Source organism: Athene cunicularia, assembly GCF_003259725.1.
Source record: "Athene cunicularia isolate RWA chromosome 2 unlocalized genomic scaffold, athCun1 chr2_part1, whole genome shotgun sequence".
Lineage (NCBI taxonomy): Eukaryota > Metazoa > Chordata > Aves > Strigiformes > Strigidae > Athene > Athene cunicularia.
In genome coordinates this window covers 149509725-149530611 of record NW_020799095.1, presented here as the reverse complement: position 1 = coordinate 149530611, position 20887 = coordinate 149509725, and the positions used below count along the sequence as shown (strand labels likewise).

Here is a 20887-nt window from a genome sequence, read left to right as displayed (position 1 = left end):
GAGTGAAAAAGCTAAACCAGGGCTTTTGTGTAATTGATGAAATCGATATGCAATGGATTAAAATATACTTACTACAATTTGTGTGCTAAAAATTCCAACTGATTGAAAAAGTAATGACCTCAAGAACTGTGTACCTTTTAGAACATCTTTGCTTACTCATGCCATCACCCTTTGGCAAAAAAGTCGAATGAAGGCAATTTCTGCCAACAGATTTCCCTTTTCCTCTTTCAGTTTTTTGTAACTCTTGGGTTTTGACAACACAGATGCATAGAAGATGAAAACTCAGCAACTTAAACTGTTTTTTGGAAACAGATTGACAATTAGTGCATTTTACACATGCACATAGATTTTAATAAGTTTTAGATAAACCATGCATTTGGGTTTTAACTAGCTCTTCCTATAGGCAAGACTACCCATTTTCCTATCCTGCCTTCCCCTTTTTTTCACTTACCTTGCCTAATTACAACACCATCCACTATTTTTCTCCTATAGCTTCATGGACTCTCTTCTCTAATGGCTCAGGTCTACCAAGCAGCTGCAGATTTGGTTTCTCCCATCCTTCACCAATTTAATACAGCAGAAAATAATTTCCTAACTTCCTTTTCCCAAGATTATCCTATATAAGATAAAAAGAGAGATTTAAAAAGGAACCTTAATGAAATAGTACTTTTTTTTTTCCCCCTTGAATTCAGCCTTGCAAAGGAAGTGGCTCATCTCTAATCTGTTCAATAAAAATTCAACACAAAATGACATTTTAACTTTTCCTGCTTGGCATTAGAAGGGGACTTTTTCCTCTGCATAACCACTGGGAGGATGTGGTACAACTCTCATCTGCTTTCCTTGTCATTATCTTTAATTACAGTTTTGCCCCCTGTAATCATCTCTCTTTATTTTCTCCCTGCACTCTTCCATACTCTTGCACTTTCTATACCCACAATCTTGTCTTTTCTCCTTTTCTCACCCTGCTCCTCAAAAAGCCTCTTTCCCCTCCTGTTGCCAAAGGGAGGTGGCATTTTCTCTGAGCCTGTCTTGGAAGTGAAATTTCTTCTTCTCCTGAGTGTGAGAGTATGGCTCTCTTAAAGACATAAGTCTCAGTTGTGCTTTTAACAATAGAATTTGTGTTAACCTTTTGAAGAGTACAGTTCTTGATTGGGGTTTTTTTTGTGAAGTTTTTATGGGCCACCCTTTGCTAAACTGGCCACTTTTTATGCAGTTGATAAACTGGTAGGCTGAACATTACTCTGCATGTTACTATAAAGTTTGTGTTACTAGTCCAGTGTTTAATAATGAAGCAAGTTCTCATCATCCTAATATCACATGACTTGCTTCGTTAGTCAAAAGGTTCTTCTGTGCTAATAATAAAGCACTATAATTCTAAAATTGTAATTAGTGTAATTTAAAAAAGAAAATCTTAGTTAAAATAAACCAAGAGTGCCTTTAGTTATATTTAGGACCCAGTTACTGCCCTGTCAGCAGGTGGAGCAGCACAGAACTGGGAGCAGGTTTGTGGGAGGCTGAGGTTGGGTTTGGGGTTAGGTTTCTTCTTGTTTCTTTAAGCTTAATGACCAGTTTGCTAAAACTTGTCACTAACTTTGTAGTTAATTGTCACCGAGTTAATGTCTTCTATAGCATTTGGTTTGCAATACACAAATATTTTTTTTGTTTTTGTTTTGCAGCGGAGGTGAAGCGCGTTGGAGACACTGTGCTGGGAATGGCTACGCAGTGCGTTCAGATGAAAAATGTGCAAAGAACAACACCACAAACGTTGTCTAACCTTTGCTTGAAAATAAATGTCAAATTAGGAGGTGTAAATAACATTTTACTGCCACAGGGAAGGTAAGCCATCTTTCACCGAGGAAGAGGTTATTGTATTGTAAAGAGAACACGCGTCATATTAAGATAACTGGGCGCTTTTATCTGTAGTCGTAGCACTGCAGTTTAAGTGACTTTTCAGACAAACTATCTTTTGGCTTCTAATATAAATGCTCCTGCAAAATTTAGGTTACAAAGACAGGAGAGGAATACTTGTTCCAGTTGAAATTTATAATAAAAATACTGTTATTACAGTCTGACCATTGAAATACATAACTTCCATTTGGATGAAAAATTTGTAATACTTCATTTACCTTGAGTTTTCAGAAACAAATAGAGACCATCTTGAATAGTAGTGCCTTTTCCTTTATAGTTTAATTGTGGTCAAGATTCTTCATTTTGTTGTATGCCTTAACTTACATAGACATTTAGAAAAACACAAGTTGGGAGCTGGAAACAATTGGTTTCTATGTCCAGTTTACCTTGCAGCTTATTAGAGTTACATTGATAAGTTTTAGTTATACTGTGATTATATTCTGTGAAGTTGCTTTGATACTATCTGTTACTTTGATTCCATATCTGACATGTCACTGAAGTCCTGCATATGGTTGACTGGGAGTGAAATAAATATCTCCTTATTTGTAAAAAAGGTGGGACCCTGCTGCTAAGGTCTAAATTTGGTTTGTGTATCATCTTAAAACTATTCATCTAAAAAAATTATATAATATATATTAAAATATAATCTAAAAAATTATAAAGTTCTTGAATTGAAACTCCATCAGTTTTATTGAAAACTCAGTGACAAGAAGTTCTGATGGAAGAATGAGCAAAATACAGCTTAGTTTGTCTTGTGCAAGACAGAGAAGGCTAGCATAACGAGAGAATGAACAATTAGGTTTCTCTGTCAGTAAAAAAGGTGGCATTTTTAGAATCATTGCATTTCAAGTTGAAGAAAAAGTTCAGGGGATAACCTGCTGCATCATTCTTGGGAGGCTGTTTAAAGGAAGTCAACATTCTGTTTTGTGCAGATAAGCAAATTTTCACTTCGACATATTTAAGCTAGTCAGAAGGCAGCTGCTGAAAAATAATTCATCAAGTACTTAGGGACAGGAAAAAAAGAACACGGTATCAGAAGGGATTTATATTTTGTGTAACTTGTCAAATTCCGTTTATTGAACTAAATATACTCAGCCTGCTTGTTGGACACTCCTATTAAAGCAACTAAAACCCATCCTGTTACAGAGCATGCATTTCAGAAAAGCACAGTGGGTTTTTTGTTGGATTTGGATTTTGTTTTTCAAAAAGGAGTTGAAGATACTGCTGTGGAAACAAAACAGAAACATGCATACCATATAAGTAGTTTTATGCTGGATTCATGAATATAAAGTCTCTGATAGGTGGCGTGTGTTGACAACAGTAATGTGGCCAGAAGTTTGAATTCCTTTCATTATACCAATAAACAATGCGTTCATGAAAGTGGAGTTAAGTAAAGGGAAAAAAAACCATGACACAACTACACACAACAATCTAGGCATTCTGCAAAAGTGTGGGTTTGGGAGACTTAAACCAGAAATCTTTAGTTATTATTTTCTATCGGTTGAGGGGATGGGAGTAGAATAGCTTTTTATTTGTATAATTACATTGTAAGTTAAATTGTTATAATTGCCTTCAAAGTCCTTTTTAGAGAAGGTCTGAAAACAGCTGAATCTATGTATATAACCATTCCCACCCACATACACACAAAAAAAATTCTGGTGGCCTAAGATTTCCTGTTTAAAATTGTTTTATTAAGGAATGGAACTGAAATTTAAAACTTCCAGTGTAGTGTTTTGGTGTTCCACTCTTGAGGCAGTGGTTTAGTATCTTAACTTAAAGGTTAGTTTAAAACTTTGAAGCGTAGGGTTTTTGGGGAAAAAAAAAAAAATAAAAAAAATCTACTTTTAAAGTATTACCTGTGATATTCACAATTTTTGTACTTAAAAAACATCAATGCTGGATTTTTTCTGCAGAAACAAAATCATGATATCTGTTTATGTGCAGTCCTAACTTTTGCAGATGCTATTTGATGCTAAGGGATCTTATTCTTTTCTATGGTCTAATTAATGAAGGCTGCAGTTCTCCAAGTTATAAAAAAAAAAAAAGTGTGTTCTTTGTTTTATTAATTTTTAATAAAAAATAACAATTAGCTATGCTTTAAAAATATGCCTATTTAGTATGAGAACCTTAATCAGGATTTCTAATTACTGTCGTGGTACAAGTGACCAACTCTGATCAAGTTCAAATTGTTGCCTAATTCATCTCAAGAGTATAGAGTGATACTTGAGTTTCAGTGCGCTTTATTAAGCATAAGCCTTGCTGCTCTTATAAATTTTCTTTCTTTTTATCAGACCACCAGTATTTCAACAGCCTGTCATATTCCTTGGTGCAGATGTAACTCATCCACCAGCTGGAGATGGAAAGAAGCCTTCCATTGCTGCAGTGAGTAAATTGTGTAATGATCTTCAACCCCTGCTCTCTCCTGTTGCTCAGCTCTAATGCATTTTATAACTTCCAATTCTTTTGTGGTCCGTTTGTTCTGATTGCCTAATTATAGTATTATAAATTATTTTTCTGCAGGAATCTAATGAAACTTTGGAGAGCTTGATACTCTGATACTAATTACTTAAATGTGTATTAGCATGTAAAATGCCTGAGCTGCTAATACACAGAGGAGCTTTTCTATTAGCTGATATTTATCAGTAACCTGTAATAAGCTGGTGCATGTTTAAATCTGCTTTTTCAACAGTGAAAAATGTTAAGAATTTATCCATTACTGATAGGGAGGTAGGCTGGCTTAGTTGTGGTTTTTGGGGATTCAGGCTTCCTGACAACACACAATGTGCAGTACTATTTTGGAAATGTACTCCATAATGCAAGTCAAAGGCCATTCCCTGAATTTATGTCCAACAACTGTAGTAGCTGCTCTGGCTTATTTAATAATGACATCTTTGGTGACAGTATCTTAGCCTGTGGTGCTAAACAAATACCTGTTTTTAAGCTGCACACATGTATCCAGGGAAGACCAGGTGGAGATGTGCTCAGTTGTGATTTTTGACAAACGGAATTTGGATATTTTTGTTTTCCAGTTTATTTTTAAGTCCCATGTCACTTTGACAATATATGAATTTTGGTGTTTCATAAACAGAAAAATCTCTTCCCTTGGCACATGGTGTCTGATGTGAATGTTTCTGTGGTGCCTCACCATTTCAAATTTATGGATTCATCCACAGTGTCCCAGAAGGGGACTTGGTCTTCAAGCGTTCAAATTCCTGTGCTTCAGTCCTACTAAATCAGTGGTTTCATGGTATCAGTGCTCCAAATTGTATTTGTTTGGGGTTTTTTAACTGTATGTAGGTGCAAATAGGATATCAGTCTTTAAAATATAAAATAAGTTCACTGTTGCAGCAGGATATGTTACCACAGGTAGGACTAAACTTGGTAGACTCTTTCCAAGCCCACTGTGGTATTGACTGCATCTTTGCTAGGTCAACCCCTTAATTTACAAGATACTGTTAAAAAGATAGTGCAGTTATCTTAGTGAAATACCTTTATTAAAGTGCTTTTAAGTTCGGTATGATACCAAGCATTTTTTCCACAGGTTGTAGGAAGCATGGATGCGCATCCTAATCGATACTGTGCCACTGTTCGAGTCCAGCAGCACCGCCAAGAAATCATCCAAGATTTGGCTGCCATGGTTAGGGAATTGCTTATTCAGTTCTACAAATCAACAAGATTCAAACCAACTCGTATAATCTTCTACAGAGATGGTGTTTCTGAAGGACAGTTTCAACAGGTTATATTTTTCCTTTTGAGATTTTGATTATGTAGTTTTCTGGTAGTAATTTAATTTTATGTAGTTGGGGTTAGGAAAAGAAGTATACCCCGACAAATCTTCCCTCAACAAATTTGTTGGCTTCTAACCAAGCAGAACAGAGAAGAGTTTTCATATTTTTCATGAGCTTTTTTTTTAATACTTTGCCCCTTTAAAATACTTCCCTTTGCAAAATTACAGAGTTTTAGCACTCAAGTTATGTTCATCTGTGACCTACTTGATATATTAGTTAAACTGTATGTTGTAGAACTTGAACAGTAAAGAAACACTTAAGTATAAGCTAATTTTCATATTTTTTTCAACCAGGATTAATAATTGCTACGTTTTCACACTGTCACTTTTAATTAATTCTTGATAAATTCAACAGATACTTTCTTGTATTTGTTTGTTTACAAATACCATACTTTATGAAAAATTTTTGTATATATTTTAAAGATATTTGCATATGCTTTCCTTTCCAGTATTTTTGTATGTAAATTAAAAGGTACACAATCTAGTCAACTTCTCAAAATCCAAGGGGAGGGGAGTAAAGGTCACTTAGTAAACTTGAATTACTATAATCTTTGTGTGAACTTTTGATTCCCCCCCCACCCATTTATCACTGTTTTTCACTGAGTTTTTAATTTATAATTAACCCAAATCCCAAATCATTGCTTTCTGTTTAATGCACTTCCTTCTGTCTTGCTTTTTATTGATGTCTGTAGTCCTCACAAAGCTGGGAAAGAGCAGGCAGTTGAGCAATCCTGGATTTCATCCCTTGTGCTAGTCTGAAAAATAATTAGGCCGTTGTATATTCAATGGCCTAATTAAATGTTCATTTGTATTTGGCAGTTAAAAAGATTTTGACATACAGCTTATTAGTCTAAGCCTCATGCTTGGAGCTGAACAAATATGGAACCAGCTCTTGCCTGGCTCAGGAAACTGGTGACCTAATTTGTTCTCATTAAGTGAAGAAATGAAGGTTTGATCCTGCATGCTTTGACATTTCATTACTCTGAGTGACAACGCAAGAAGGAACATGATAAATACGAGTAATCTGTAAGATAGCTATCTTTCACATTTATCGTAATCTTTATGTTTATCATGCAGGTTCTCCATCACGAATTGCTGGCTATCAGAGAAGCATGCATTAAACTAGAAAAAGATTACCAGCCTGGAATTACATTCATAGTTGTGCAGAAAAGGCACCACACCAGACTCTTCTGTACAGATAAAAATGAACGGGTATGTTTGAGTTGTGACCAGCAAGTATCTAGCAGGCAGCCAAGTTACCTATGGCTTTCTGTTTATTTAAGGAGGAATAGACTTGTTTGAAGAACTACTAATATAGTGGATGAGATCTCTCTACCTGGAAAGGAAAGCCACCGCCTTCTCTCCCATATAATAAACTGTCAAGACGCTTTTATGAAACATCAGCAGGATGTGCCTTTCAACAAGTCTGTCCATCCTTTTCTAGGTTTATCAAAGTTTCCAGTGTTCTTTTCAGTTTTTTTACTGTCTCAGGGTCCTCAAGGGTTGAGATTGATCCAAATATTGTAGGGTTTATAATATAGATGTCTACATCTGGGGCAGTTACTTCAGACACTTTGTGGTATGTAGAGATCTGTTTAGTATTCCCAGCATACTTTACAGCACATTTCATCTGTTTCTAGCTCTAGTAAGTTCACTGGTTTGGTTGCCATTGAGTACAGGGTGAACTCTTGGATTACCAGCTGAGATGTAGACACTGAAATTGTTAGGTAAGGTGAACCCATCACTTGGAGAATACTTTTTTTCCATTAACACTACCTTTAAGGTATCTTAGGTGTCTGTTTTAGGCACAGAGCTTGGTCTGGGCACATCAAGTGTCACAACACATTATTTATAGTACTGAACACCTCAAACTGTTTTTGAGTGTTTCACAGTTGTATCTATGTGAAGTACATGTAGAAATATTTAATTCCACCTTTCTCGGTGGCAAAGAGACTCCTGAAGTCTAAGATGGAGTCCTTGCTGTAAATGAAAAGTTCCTAATTGCAAACCTCTGTTCACAGATACAAGTTTTTAGTGTTCTTTTTCCTCTGTCACGCATTCTCTGTGAGCCACTAGGCTTCAAGGCAATAATTAATAACTTTTAATGCTGATGTGAAGGTGGTTTTCATATTGACAACATGCTATGATCACAGTTGTTCAATTGTATTCAAGTAAAGAGCATTTTTAAGGTCTGCTTTGAAGTAAAGTGTTTCTGAGGGAAGAAGCGGCCTGTCTTACATCTATGGATTGTCCTCTCTCAGGTAGCAACAAAAGTTACAGAGGAATATTACCTCTCCTAGAATGGGAAGGTGAAAAGAAGCTGACAAATCAGTTGCAGGAAATTATTTTTCTATTAATCAGAAAAGCTAATCTTTGTACATAACCTCTAAGATTATTTTGCAGCTCATACAGGTTTTTTCCTTCCTAGTAGAGACACTTCAGATTTTTAGTCGAACAAAGCTTCAGTTTTGCTCATTCTTTGTTGACTTTTTGCTTTTTATAGATTTTTTTTTTTTTTAATCTTGTCTTCTGCACAGCTGAAAAGAAAAAAAACTTGTGTGCCTTACTATATTTGCACTTTCTGTTCACACAGGTTGGAAAAAGTGGAAACATTCCAGCTGGTACCACAGTGGACACAAAAATCACCCATCCGTCAGAGTTTGACTTTTACCTGTGTAGTCATGCTGGTATTCAGGTACAGCATTGTGTGTGGGATGGTTCAAAGATAACACTGGCCGTTGGTACTTCCCCTGTTCTTTGCACAGGTGACAAATGGTACAACTTCCATCTGTGTATTTCAGCTTTTCATCTGTGCCATCCACGGTGCTCTTCTGTCATTGTTAAAATCTAAAAGAAGTAATGACACTAAACAGCTATGAAGCACATTAGTTTATTGTGTTTCTCTCCTGTCTGTGTACTGCTTTGAATGGTAGCAAGGTAGTTGGACTATTTTACATAGCTGCCTCTTGCTTTAAATTATCTTTAAATGTGTATCCAGTTCCTAGGAAACAACTAATACATTTAGGTAGCACCATTGTAGTTTCACATTTTCTTGTGATTTCTTCTTTCCAGTCAGAAACAGAAGCTATTAAACAACAACAGTACTGAAACTAAAAATCTAATACTCTCAAAAAAAGCTCAGTCAACAGGAGCACAAGTTAGATTGCTGTTAGCTATTAATGTTTTACCTAAAGCTACTTTTGTGTGATGGCTTTTTGTCAGATCTAAGTTTCACAGGATGAAAGCACTTTCCAATAAGATCATTTAATTTCGGTAGCAGGGGTGAAATTCTAGAAAATGCAATCCTATCCAAAAATGCAAAGGGATTAGTTATATGGGGAACAAGGAGGGAGGGAGGTCGTTTGCATTTTGTAAAGGAAAAATGTGCTGTAATATGTAGAATCGCTCCTGTGATTTTTGAGGATGTGGCTGTTTATACTGCAGTTCACCTGCAGAGGTGGAAATTTTTAAAGAGATGTTTTTGAAATGCTGATGTCCTGTGTGATCTGCCTTCAGGGAACAAGCAGACCTTCTCATTACCATGTCCTCTGGGATGACAATCGTTTCTCTTCAGACGAACTGCAGATTCTCACCTACCAGCTGTGTCATACGTATGTACGCTGTACTCGTTCTGTTTCCATCCCTGCACCAGCGTATTACGCACACCTGGTTGCCTTCAGAGCCAGGTATCATCTGGTGGATAAAGAACACGATAGGTGAGTTACATAGTCTTGAATTATTACAGAATTTTAAAGGATGCAGAAAGGAAGTGGGTTTGTTAATTCTGGGGTCAGTAGTTAGCAGTCCTCAGTTAGCAGTTTGAGGGTCAGTTTGGCCTTGCCACTGAACTATACTCTGGAAAAAAGCAGAAGTTGTTCCTGTGTGCTTCTGTGCTTTTTTCCTGTTTCAGAACTGCAGTGGTGTTTTAAGGGTAATTAACTTTTGAGCATCCGTTCAGAAGAAATTAATAACAGGAAAACATTGTATGCAAGGAGAGGCAGATTAAATATGAGGGTTTCTCTTCCCCCACACCCCAACCTCTGTTTTTTTTCCTCCCACCTCCCTTCTCTTTCAGTGCTGAAGGAAGCCACACTTCCGGTCAGAGTAATGGCAGAGATCATCAAGCACTTGCTAAAGCAGTTCAAGTTCATCAGGACACGTTGCGCACTATGTACTTTGCTTGACATGTTTTAATGTTTAGCGACTCAGTACAATACAGAGTTGGATTCACATGAGACCAGCTGCACTTAGACCAACAGTTGCCCAAGCTACAGTGACAGCCAGCAATGAGTGATGCATCTTAATGTTTTTTTTCTTTCCCGTTTGCAAGAAAGCCTTCCGTCCAGAATTTCAGACTTGATTATGAACTGCATTCTTGTACCAAACCCCACTATTGTTGGAAATGTGGTTTGCCAAAAATCTCTAAGCTGCTTGGTATAAAACAGACCCATATTTTATAATCAAGAGCTGTGATCTCAGGGCTTAGGGAAAAAAACAAAAAACCAAACAAAAACAACCAAAACCAACAGCCCAACCCACAAAACTCGTCATTCAGTTTGCTATTCATTGAATTGCTTTTAATAATTTGGAAAGATCTAATTCATACTAAAGTTTGATGAGCTAAAATGCTGTGAATTACCTTTTAATACAAATGAAAGCAAGGCATTATTTATGAAGCCTTGATTATTCTAGATGCATTTACAAAATTTTTATTTTCAAAAGCAAAGAGTGTCAAAATTCTGGTTTTCAACTGTCTTATAAAGATTATTCTGTGTGTCTAAGGGCAAATGTATTTTCTGAAGCTTGTTCTTGAATGTTTTTTATTGTGCTGCATTTGAAAATGTTTTTCATAGACTAAAGAAGAATTTTAAAACAGAATGAACCTAAGCTTTTTGATAGGTCCAGTTAGATTGGCAAAAGAAAATGTGCCATTAAAAAAAAAATTTGTAAAGAATTTTTTAAAAATCATACTGACAGCTAACTTTAGAATTTGTCATACAGGACTGTGACATTTGCTTTCCAAAGTCTCTAAAGAATACGGGTCTGTGGTGATAAATACAGTACAATCCTTTTTCACTGTTGTTTGAGTTAATGTAAATTTTATATATGTTTCACAGTATTAATGTGATAGACTAGACGCTATTATTTATTTTTATTTACTAAGGAGTGCTCATTATACTTCTGTAAACATATCAAGAATGCTTTGGATCTAGAAATTAAAACCTTATCGTGGGGGCGTTACTATTCAAATGCAAAAAAATATGCAATTGACTTTGTGAGAGTTCAGAGATACATACAGTGTATATTGTGTAGCTTGTAATTTGTAGAAAGTCTTCTTGGGTGTGCACACAGCATCGCAGGTTTTGCCTGTGCAGTTCAGAGACGCACACGAGACCAACATTCTACGTTCATTCAAGCACAAAACAATTGTACTTTATTTATATGTTGAATATTGGTGAAGCAGAAGCTCTAAGAGGAGAGTGGCTCACTGTAATTTAGACAAAAGTCAGAGAATCTATGCAGTAAAGATAAATCTTAGGAAACTGAAGTTTACTTATGAAGGGAGGTGAAACTCTCTTCATTATGCATAAGGTCAATAGTAAATGTGAGAGTTTTGCCATTCTCTTAGGAGAAGCATTAATTAAAACTCAATTATTAGACAAATGCTTCTGTTAGTTTGCACACTGGGTTCATTAAAAAACCATCATACATATGTAAACCATTGCACTAATTACGATGCCACAAGCAGGTTTAGAAGAAAATGGAAAAAGCCTAGAAGACTTGTTTATGCTGACTTGCTTTTGTTTATTTTTCCATAGGATAACTGAAATAACGTGCTAAGAGGCAGGTTTTCAAAACTCCATTGTCTTCCACCAGTTCATTTTGCTTCGTCTTTTCGCTTTTTTCTTAGCAGATGCTCAGTCACTGTTTTGAATACATTTACCTCTAGCCATCTGGGACGGGCGAGTAGCTTTAACCAATACAGAGGTCTGTGCCATATAGCAGATAGACTCTAACTGGTTGCTGTCGAATAAGATAAAAAATGCTGCATAAAGAGTTTTAGGTACATAACTTTGTGCAAGTTCAGATCTTCACCTTGTAGCAGTGTGTTGGTCGTCGGTGTTGTTTAGGTGAAATAACAATGTAAACCTGTTTGTAGATTGATTGTATTTGTATTATTCTAATTCGGTGATTAGGCTGCTGGGTCAGATTTTCTTCTTGGTCATAGTTATGTAAATCCAGATTTTAAATTACGCTGGTATAACAGAAAGCTTTCTGTGTCCCAGCCAGGTTGTACATACCTCCCTAAAGTACCGCTGAACTGCAAAACCTTTCCGTGGTGGGTGTGTTGCACTCCTCTGTGCATTTGTTTGAGAGGTTTCATATTTCAGTGAAGATTTTAATTTGGCAGAGTTTTATATAAGAATTATTTTTTATATGAATTATTCTTATCAAATAGAAAAAAGATCAACCATTTTAAGACGCCATTTAGTTTATTTGCTGTTTGTTATGTAGAGACCTCTTGGATGTGAAATTCCTCCTCCTCTTTCCTCTCTGTGCAGATCTGGAATCAATGACTTATACAGGTGATCAGATGGGGTGAGGAGGGCAGAATCTGTCTTGACCTCAAATCTTATTTCTGAAGCAGACTGTGGGACTTCACTGCATCCTATTTAGGATGTATTCTTTGCGCTGAAATAGTTGTTGCAGCTCCTTTTTGTGAGAAAATTTGTATTAGGCAGACTCTTAATCTGAGAGCAGCTGCTGTCTGTGTATCCTCTTGGGATGAACAGAAATTTTGTGTAGCTTTCCTTCCCTGAGTATGAAGACTTGGGATGGTTATATGCATTTCAGGCTAGGGACATTTTTTTACCTTTTACACATCTGTATAAGCCTCTAATACTACTAATTCTCCCTCCTTCCCTACCCTTTCCCACCCCTGGCAAAGTGGTGAATTAGTGAATAATTTAGAGCATTTTTCAAATATTAAGTTTATATTTTGAGAAGTACAGCATGCTGTAAGTCCAGCAGCTATCTATCTGGGAATATTTTTAATATTAATTACATATTTAAAAAAGGTCTCTTGTCAAAAAAAACCCACCACAAACACCTAAAACCCTACTTTTTTTTTTTTTCCTTACCTCCCATGTGTCTTGTAAGAACAGCAATATCTCAGGTAAACACAAAGCTCAAGATGTCTCTCTCTCACACACATTCCTGCTGTTGAAGTCACAGTTGAGGTTGACAGTTATAACCACTAAGTCACTATGCAGCTCAGGTCAGCAATAACCAAATGTGCGTTACCCTCTGGCAGTTGTTGGGTGTTTATTTTTTTCAGCCTGTGCAGTGGAGTTGTGTGACTCCCGCTGCAAAAGAGCTCTGGGCAGGACCTCGTCCCCTGCCTTCCTCTTGCTGTCTGTAACATTCCTGGCAATGACCTTTTGCTTGAATTTGGCCGTCAGCGCAGGCGGTCCTGGTGCTTAGCAGTCTGAAAACTGATAGTAATTCCACCCTGGTGACAGAACTATGGTATTCCCATTGCAGACATGGAGCTGTGCTGTGGACAAGCTGACCACTGCCAGAACTGCAGTATTTCTTTTGTTTTAAGACTGTGCTTGAGGTGAACTGATATTAGGGAGTTGCCTGCTGTGGATTAGTTTTCTCTTGAGTTTTTATGGAAATGCTAACACTATTGAAACAGGTTGTAGAATCTCTGTCTTCGGAGAGGCTCAGACTTGGCTGGCCAGGTCCCCGTGCAGTCTTGGCTTGCTGGACCTGCTCTGGGCAGGGGGCTGGACCAGACATCTCCAGAGAGACCTTCTGAAGCATGTGGTTCTGTGGCAAGCCCCAAAACCTAGCAGCAGCAAGTGTAAAATTCTCCTGTAGGGAGGTAAAAAATAATGTCGACAAAGATAAAATACTTTAAAATTGTCTTTCTTTTTATTAATGTAGAAGGAGGTATAATGCAATAATTCAGGTTGCTTAGTTTTGGAAATTTCTGCTCCAGTGGCTCAGTTTTATAACATGTCCACTCTATCTCTTCCAGCACACAGGAAGCTGAGTTGAGTCACTCCTTAGGAGGAGATATCTTGTTGTGAAATGTTGGAAGGAGGTGAATTTGTCTCTGCCTTACACAAGTTTGGCATTCAAGATAGCCCTATGCAATCTTAACACTTTTAGTGTGTATATATGCACTGATGTATGGAGGATCACTTATTTTGGCTTGGTTTGCGTTAGAATATTTTGGCAACCCCGTTTGGCTTGCTGAATTACAATCAGTGATCTTCTGTGTTACAGAAGCTTTGACATACTAATTTCCTTGTTTGTAGATCTGTCAGGTTTTGGGTGAGTTGTTAGGTGTTGTGTCTTCATCTGCTGGAGCCAGCATGGAAAATTTACAGGAAACTTTTATGCTTAAAACAAGAAATCCATAATAAATATTTTTGACCTTCATCCAGGCCTCCAGGCAGTGTTCCCTGATTGTAAAAGCAAAAAGGTTGTGAAGTTTTAGCTTTAATTCTGACTCTGTCAATAAGTCCTGTTCACATGCTAGTGGATCATTTTTATAACTAAGACAAGAGATAATATTTCCACAAGGATTTTAAATTTAAACTTTTGAAGAGTAGGTGTGGGTGTTTAGGTTTTTGTGTTCCCAGGTTATTTTCTCAGAAGACTGATGTTCCTAATCGAGTTTAGATGCTTCTGGTGTTTTTATCTGATGTCTTATGTGTACGTGCACAAAGGCTTTCTGTTAACTAGAAGATTGTGATCTGGAGGGCTTTGCACATTTCTGCCGATGCTGTTTCCTTTACTGTAGCAGTAGATTCCTAAAATACAGTGGTCGTGTGTGTCTTGCCTGTAGAACCCCCAATCTTTCTCATGCCAACAAATCTCTAAAATTTAACTGAGAGCAAGGATAGGAGGAAGGGCTGCGTTAACACCCCCCGCCCAACTTAGTGCATTGGTTTAGGTTTTTTAGTGTATGTGCAGATTGTTTCTTTTTGAGGAAGAATGTTGATATTTTGAAGTGAGAACAGGTTGGTTCTGCAGGTCATGCTTATTCAAGACTACAAGTACTAGAAATGCAGGACTGGGAGCTTTGGAGATTTAAATGGGTGTACTTGTCTCTTGATGTAATCTGGGAAACATCTCTGGTGGCATAAATAACCCATAAAGGACTTTTTTTTTTTTTTTTAATAATTATTTACGCATTAAATAAAAGAATGTAAAAAGAATACTTGCTCAGTATTTTTCACACTCAATACCAGTGTAATAAAGTAACATTTTTTTTCCTATTTTTTTAATGCTCTTCTCCTACAGTAGCATCTCTTTTTGTGTATTTCTCCTGCCAGTGTGGCTTTCTCAATTTCTGATGCAGGACAGTACTTTTTTTTTTTTTTTTTTTTACTTTTATATGACATTTGGTAACATGCTTCTTGATGCATACATGCAGTCTTTTCTAAGGAAAACTTCAAGTAGAAGGTAATTGCACTGAAATATTTTTTTTTAAACTCCCTTTTTACTGTAAGACTTCTTTTTTGCATCTGCTGTAGCTGTTTGAAAATACTGTAAATAGTGCTGTGTATAGCAAGTACTGAAATGCTGTGGATACCATTCCTTGTTGTTCTTACATTTTTAGGAATACTGCCATATTTTACAGTACTGAGATATGAGTTTTGGTTTTAAATGTTGTTATACTTTCTGTTTGCATTATGGTATGAATCCAAGGGCACAGTTGCTTTACTACAGCAGAAATGTTTAGGGTTCATCTGTATTTATAAAATATTTCTTCTTTCTCTCTGTGCATGTTTTTTCCCCACACCGTAAAGATACAAAGACAGTTTTTAAGCTACCAGTGTGTTGATGTCTGTGCAACGTTCAAATGCCAATCTTTGATATCGCTGTTAGATGACTGATATCATTAATGTAACATCTGGACTATCAGCTGTAGCTGTCATACGTTTTCCGTGCTTCCTCCAGTATCTGATTCCGTGTCATATGAAGAACAACTGGTCTGTGTGGCAGAATTAGTGGAATAATAGGGATTTGGGATCCAAGTTACAATGTCTTGCTCTCCGTCCCTCCAGGGGTGTAGGATTGTCAAGTGCAGCAGATGTTTGTGCTCTGAACTAAGAGTAGTGTTGCCTCTCTGATTGCCCACATGAGAAAGCTGTCGATCTCCTTTCCATCAGTAGTTGCATTTTTTGCTTCTGTAACCCTCAAGGACAGGAGAGACCCAAACTCCAGCCCCATCATCTAGCGTTAGGATGTGAAACAGCAAGTTTTGCCCCCTGTTTCTGGGGGTTAATGACTGGAAAGATGCATTCCTCCGCGATGGTTTTAATCCAAAAGGTGTGCTTGGTGTGGCACGTCATCAGTTTTATCTCATTTAGTGTGTTTCAGTTGCTTTTTCTGTGTTGTGTCTTTGCCTGAAGTGTTAATATGAATGTAATGCCTTGGCCAAATCACTACAAAAGGTGGTTTTGTAAGTGTTTTAGTTAGCAAGCAGATGCAGTTAAAGGCTACCTCCTGTATTCCTCTGCAGACAGATGAATTTTTAAAGTGAACCTACTACTAAGCAGCCAAAATGCTTCCAAACAAACTGTATTTTTACTGCTTTGTTTCTTCTGGAGAACTAGCGGTGCCATACTGTGATCTTGGACAGCTGCTCCTCGCTGCTTCTGTCTTCCTAAGGTGTAAATGCAGCCTGTGCTGACACACGGTATCGGCAGTGGGGAGGCACATCTGGCACGTTGGCTTTTGTGCAGGGTTACCTGATAGCAGCAACTCCTTCTAGAACCTGTCCCTTCACTCCCTGAGTTTGTTTACTGTTGTTTCCAAATGAGAAATGTTTTCATACTTTAGCTGTTGGCTGAAAAATGTCATGCTTTCACTGAAAATGTTATGGAGGTTCTTGAAATATATTTTGAATTTGAGGCAAAAATTATGTATCGGAATATTTTTTTTAGATAAGTTGACAAGAGACTGTAACAGTGAAAAAACTATATTCCCACTTAGATCATGATAAACTTTAAAATGGGGGGGGGGAACGACACCAAAAGAAAATGCCAAACCCCAACCCCAAAGTATGTTCATATGATGAATATTTAGTGTCAGTTATGTGCAAAGCCTTGGCTGTAACTCAACTTTGAAATAAGTGTAAGCAGACTAAAGGTGCTTTAAATGACCTGAAATGAAACTGTAGAAAACTGTGTTATTTCATCGTACTTGGTTTACAGTGAAGCCAAACGAGCTTCCTCATTTTATAATTAACCACTCTGCTGACAGAAATACTACCTGTTCAAGCACAATGCGCTGGTGTGGTTTCATAGCAGTGTTACAGGGGTTTTTTTATTATGTAAAACTAATCGGGCTTTATGCTATGGACGTTGGCATCTCAGAAGCAAGTTTACTGGGGTATTCCATGCTACCTGCCATTTCATTATCTTAATCTTTGGGCATAGACACTAATGAAGCTTATTGATGGCAGGGAGGATTGCTGAAGTTCTGACTTTCTGGAAGCCAGTTCTTGTCGAGCAGTGGTGAGTGACTGAAGAACTAAGCCAACTAACAACTGAACGGGGTAAAATCCCCAAAATTTTGCTCAGTCCTCAGTTATGATTCAACAGAGCTCTCACAAAAACCATGAAGTATAAGGGTTTTCCTCTAGGGCAGACGGCTGCTTTTCAGAAAATATTTCACTACATCTTGTATTACAGATTCATAGACACTATTGAGGTTGCTGTGGCCTGGAAGGGGTTTCACTGTGCAGGCGCGCTGAACGCGCCTCCCCATGCTCATGTTCTTATAAAATGACAAGAATAATGTTGTATGCTTTCTAGATTAGGTCTGCAAACCCAAAGGAGCATCGGAAGGTTTAAGCAAAGGAAGAACCCTGTGCTAGGGGCTTGTTGTGGCGACATGGAAGAGAAATGCCATCCGTGCTATGCCAACTACCCTTGTGGAAATGAGATAGGGAGACAAGGGAAAACATTTTCTTGCAAAACTGCTAATTAAGCACTTGTTAAGGTGACAGTTAAATAATACTCTCTTGGTTTTCCTTCTGGCTTCCCTGAGCTGTGGGACAGCCCTTTGCTGATCCCCCACCCAACACGTGTCTCGGCCCCTGCCCCAAAAGGGGAATGTTAAAGGCAGTTCCCTCGAGCTGGCTTGTGGTTCCAGCCCTCCGTATGCAAGGGCTTTGGACTTGGCTGGAGCAAGAACAGGTGTGTTTGCTGAATTTGGAGGTGTGAGAGGTTGGCGGGAGCTCGTCCTGGGAGCTTTGCATGTGGCAGTGCTAAGGAGGTGGACCCGCAGCACAAGATGAAGGCTGGCTACTCCCTCTCATCTAAATATCCTCAAAAGAGTAATTGCTTTAAATTTGTCCATGGACTGCATCACCAGATGCATCTTAAAACTACCTGTGGCTACTCTTCAACCAACCAACCTAGCTGTGTTGTTTTGAAGAGCCTTGTGTTTGCATTCTAAATCTGTATTAAAGCACATTTTCATTTTTATATGGCTGTTATGAGTACATAGGTTTGTTTTGGGTTCCCCACACACACACACACACTTTGGATGTGCTGTTGTGCTGCTCTGCCTTAGTTTTGCTATTTTGTTCCCACTGTGTCTAAGCACAACTAAAATACCTGCTGGAATAACTACTGTCTCATCATCAGCAGGGATTACAGATACTGACTAACCTGGGAGCAAGCCTACAAATTGCCCCTGAAATACAAATTTAAACTTTTCTGACCATTTTATGGTCTTTTGAGTGTGCTTGCCTAGTGTGAATTGTGAAGAGGTCAGCAAGCAAGCTTGGGAGTTTCTAATCCCCTGGCTGGTGCTCTTTGTATTTGCTTTGTTGGGTTAGATTTCCTGTCAGGAAAAAAATTACATTTAATGTGGACTCTATTCTGTATTTATCAGCTTGTTCTGTTTATGAATCCATGGATAGAGGAAGCTTCACTCATGCCAGTATATGTAAAATTGGCCATTTTTGCTTGCCATGTACTTGACTCAAAGCAGATCTGGTCTGTGCTTTATCGGCACCTCAGAATCTCAGCTACTTGATCATATGCTGTGGATAGGATCAAACCTGGCCTGCAGCAACAGAACATACAAAGAAGTTTGCTTCTAGATTTCACCAAAGTTAATTCTGCATCAACTGATGATGAGATGTTCAGATCCCACTGTTTCTCTGCTAGGAAAAAAAAAAAAAAAAGAAAAGGTATATCACCTCTAATTTTGTTATTCCTAGTATGTTTTCTCGTGGAGCTTAAGACTGAGCCCTTAAATTGCTGATCACATTTACAAGTGACAACTTTGTAATTTTTATTTTCAAGTAAATAACATGTCTCTTAACTGCCTGACCAACTTGAATCTTTAACTGATATTCAGTTGTCCGTCAACATTGAATCTCCAGAATGTCTCCCACCAAGAGATTGTTGCATTTTTCCAATTCTTTATTACCTGGTTTTGGGCAGTAGAAATAATTTGAGTACATGGGGAGGAAGGGTTAGATATTATGTGCTTTTCCTTCATGAAGTTTACTTAAGGAATAATCACCAGACCATTTGGGAAAGCAAGAGGCCTTTGTTAAGGGGAGGAAGAAAAGAGAAAAACAAATCTAAACCAAAAATACCCATTAAGGACTAAGTTGCAGAATTACTTATCTTGGAGAATCAAATTTTAAATGAGGTGCAATGAGGAAGTGTATCTGGCAAAGTTCTGTGCTCTCCTGAAGAGTGTTACCACTTGTTTTCTGTATTTTTTTGATAAAGCTTAGTAGATTTATATATATATATGTGTGTGTGTGTATCCATGTATCTGTATGTGTACACACACACATTTGTTAGTGACAGGAAAGTGGGACTTTATAAAAGATACAAAGGCAGTATTTTGCTAGAAATAATAAGCACAATTTCGCTGGCTTCTGCAGTACTTCATTAGTTTGTACAATCACAAAAATCTTAAAATTCGGGGCAGTTAGTAAGTAAAGATCCAGTCTGAGATTTCTGTGCAGCAAAGTGGTTAATTTGTTCTCAGGAGGGTGAGGTGGAAAACCGAATGTATTGATTAATTTTTTTTTTTTTTTTTCCATTTGGTACATTGCAGATTTAACTGACATCTGTTAAGTTTTTAATCTTTTGTTTAATCGTTTTCAAAAATTTTTTTAATTTTTATAACTCAAAAAGAACCAGAAACCTATTCAGAAATTGCATATTGTAAATGTTCCCTTAAATCACAATGTTTTTATGAGCATTTAAAGTTTGCTATTTTTTTGAAAGAAAAAAAAACCAACAACCAAACCCCATGATGTTAAGGGCCTCATTTCAAGTGGTACTAAATGTATGTTGACTAGTTAGTATGTGTGTTGCATCTGTATTAAAATATCTTGTGCTTGCAGTATATAAATGATGTAGTGCTGTTTGGGTAAGAGTAGCACTTGTAATACAAAAAGCAGACGCAGAAATACCCTCGACTGAGTTTTAAATGCCTCGACAGTATTGCGGAATTTGCCACGTAGGTTGTAAGTGTCGCTTTATGTTACTCAAACGATGAGGTTTCACGTAGGTCTGTGTAGTTTAAATACATTGTATGTATCTTGATAACGTAGTTTAACATTTGCATGATGCTGTGTGGCGATGCCACTTTAAATTAAGCCTTAACAAAATGATAAATTTGTCCGATTTTTCTCAGAGTATGCAAAAATACTGTTTAACCAGAGTAGGGTGTTCCTATGAAACTAAAGTAGTAGAAAAGGAGGTCTTCTCACCTGAGAAATAAAGGGAAACTTGTAGATGTGTATACTGTGACTGACCTCTTTAGGCACTGGCTGTCACTGTTGCTCTACAGAAACTGGGCTCTTGGGCATTTCTCTGGCAGTCTACCCAAAACAGGCTTTCTCAAACCTCAGCTTTTTTTTTTTTTTTTTAAATTATTTTTATTTAGTTGTTGTTGAACATATTCTCCTCCCTCCCCCTGCTAGGAAATCTCTGCCTGAAGGAGGATTGTGATTTAACACTTAAATTTACATTGAAAAAAAGCTGTTCTTGAGTTCTGTGCTTGCTTCAGATAGTGCCATCGTTTTCCACTTCTTACGACTGACATATAATCCTTAAAACATTTTAAATAGAGGCAAATAAAGTGTTGGGGACCCAGCTTTTTTTTTTTTTTTTTTTTTTTTTT

General features: G+C 37.4%; 1 protein-coding gene across 2 annotated transcripts in view; it reads left to right on the top strand.

Moving 5' to 3' along the window:
• AGO2 (argonaute 2, RISC catalytic component) overlaps positions 1 to 14231 on the top strand; it is a 36956-nt gene extending 22725 nt beyond the window's left edge. For both annotated transcript variants that reach the window (XM_026842621.1, XM_026842620.1), the window contains exons 13-19: positions 1677 to 1836; positions 4200 to 4290; positions 5450 to 5644; positions 6773 to 6907; positions 8289 to 8390; positions 9212 to 9411; positions 9771 to 14231. In XM_026842621.1, coding sequence (XP_026698422.1) covers positions 1677 to 1836; positions 4200 to 4290; positions 5450 to 5644; positions 6773 to 6907; positions 8289 to 8390; positions 9212 to 9411; positions 9771 to 9879 — 992 coding nt within the window. In that variant the 3' untranslated portion in view covers positions 9880 to 14231. The remainder of the gene's footprint in view (positions 1 to 1676; positions 1837 to 4199; positions 4291 to 5449; positions 5645 to 6772; positions 6908 to 8288; positions 8391 to 9211; positions 9412 to 9770) is intronic.
• The last annotated feature ends 6656 nt before the right edge of the window (positions 14232 to 20887 follow it).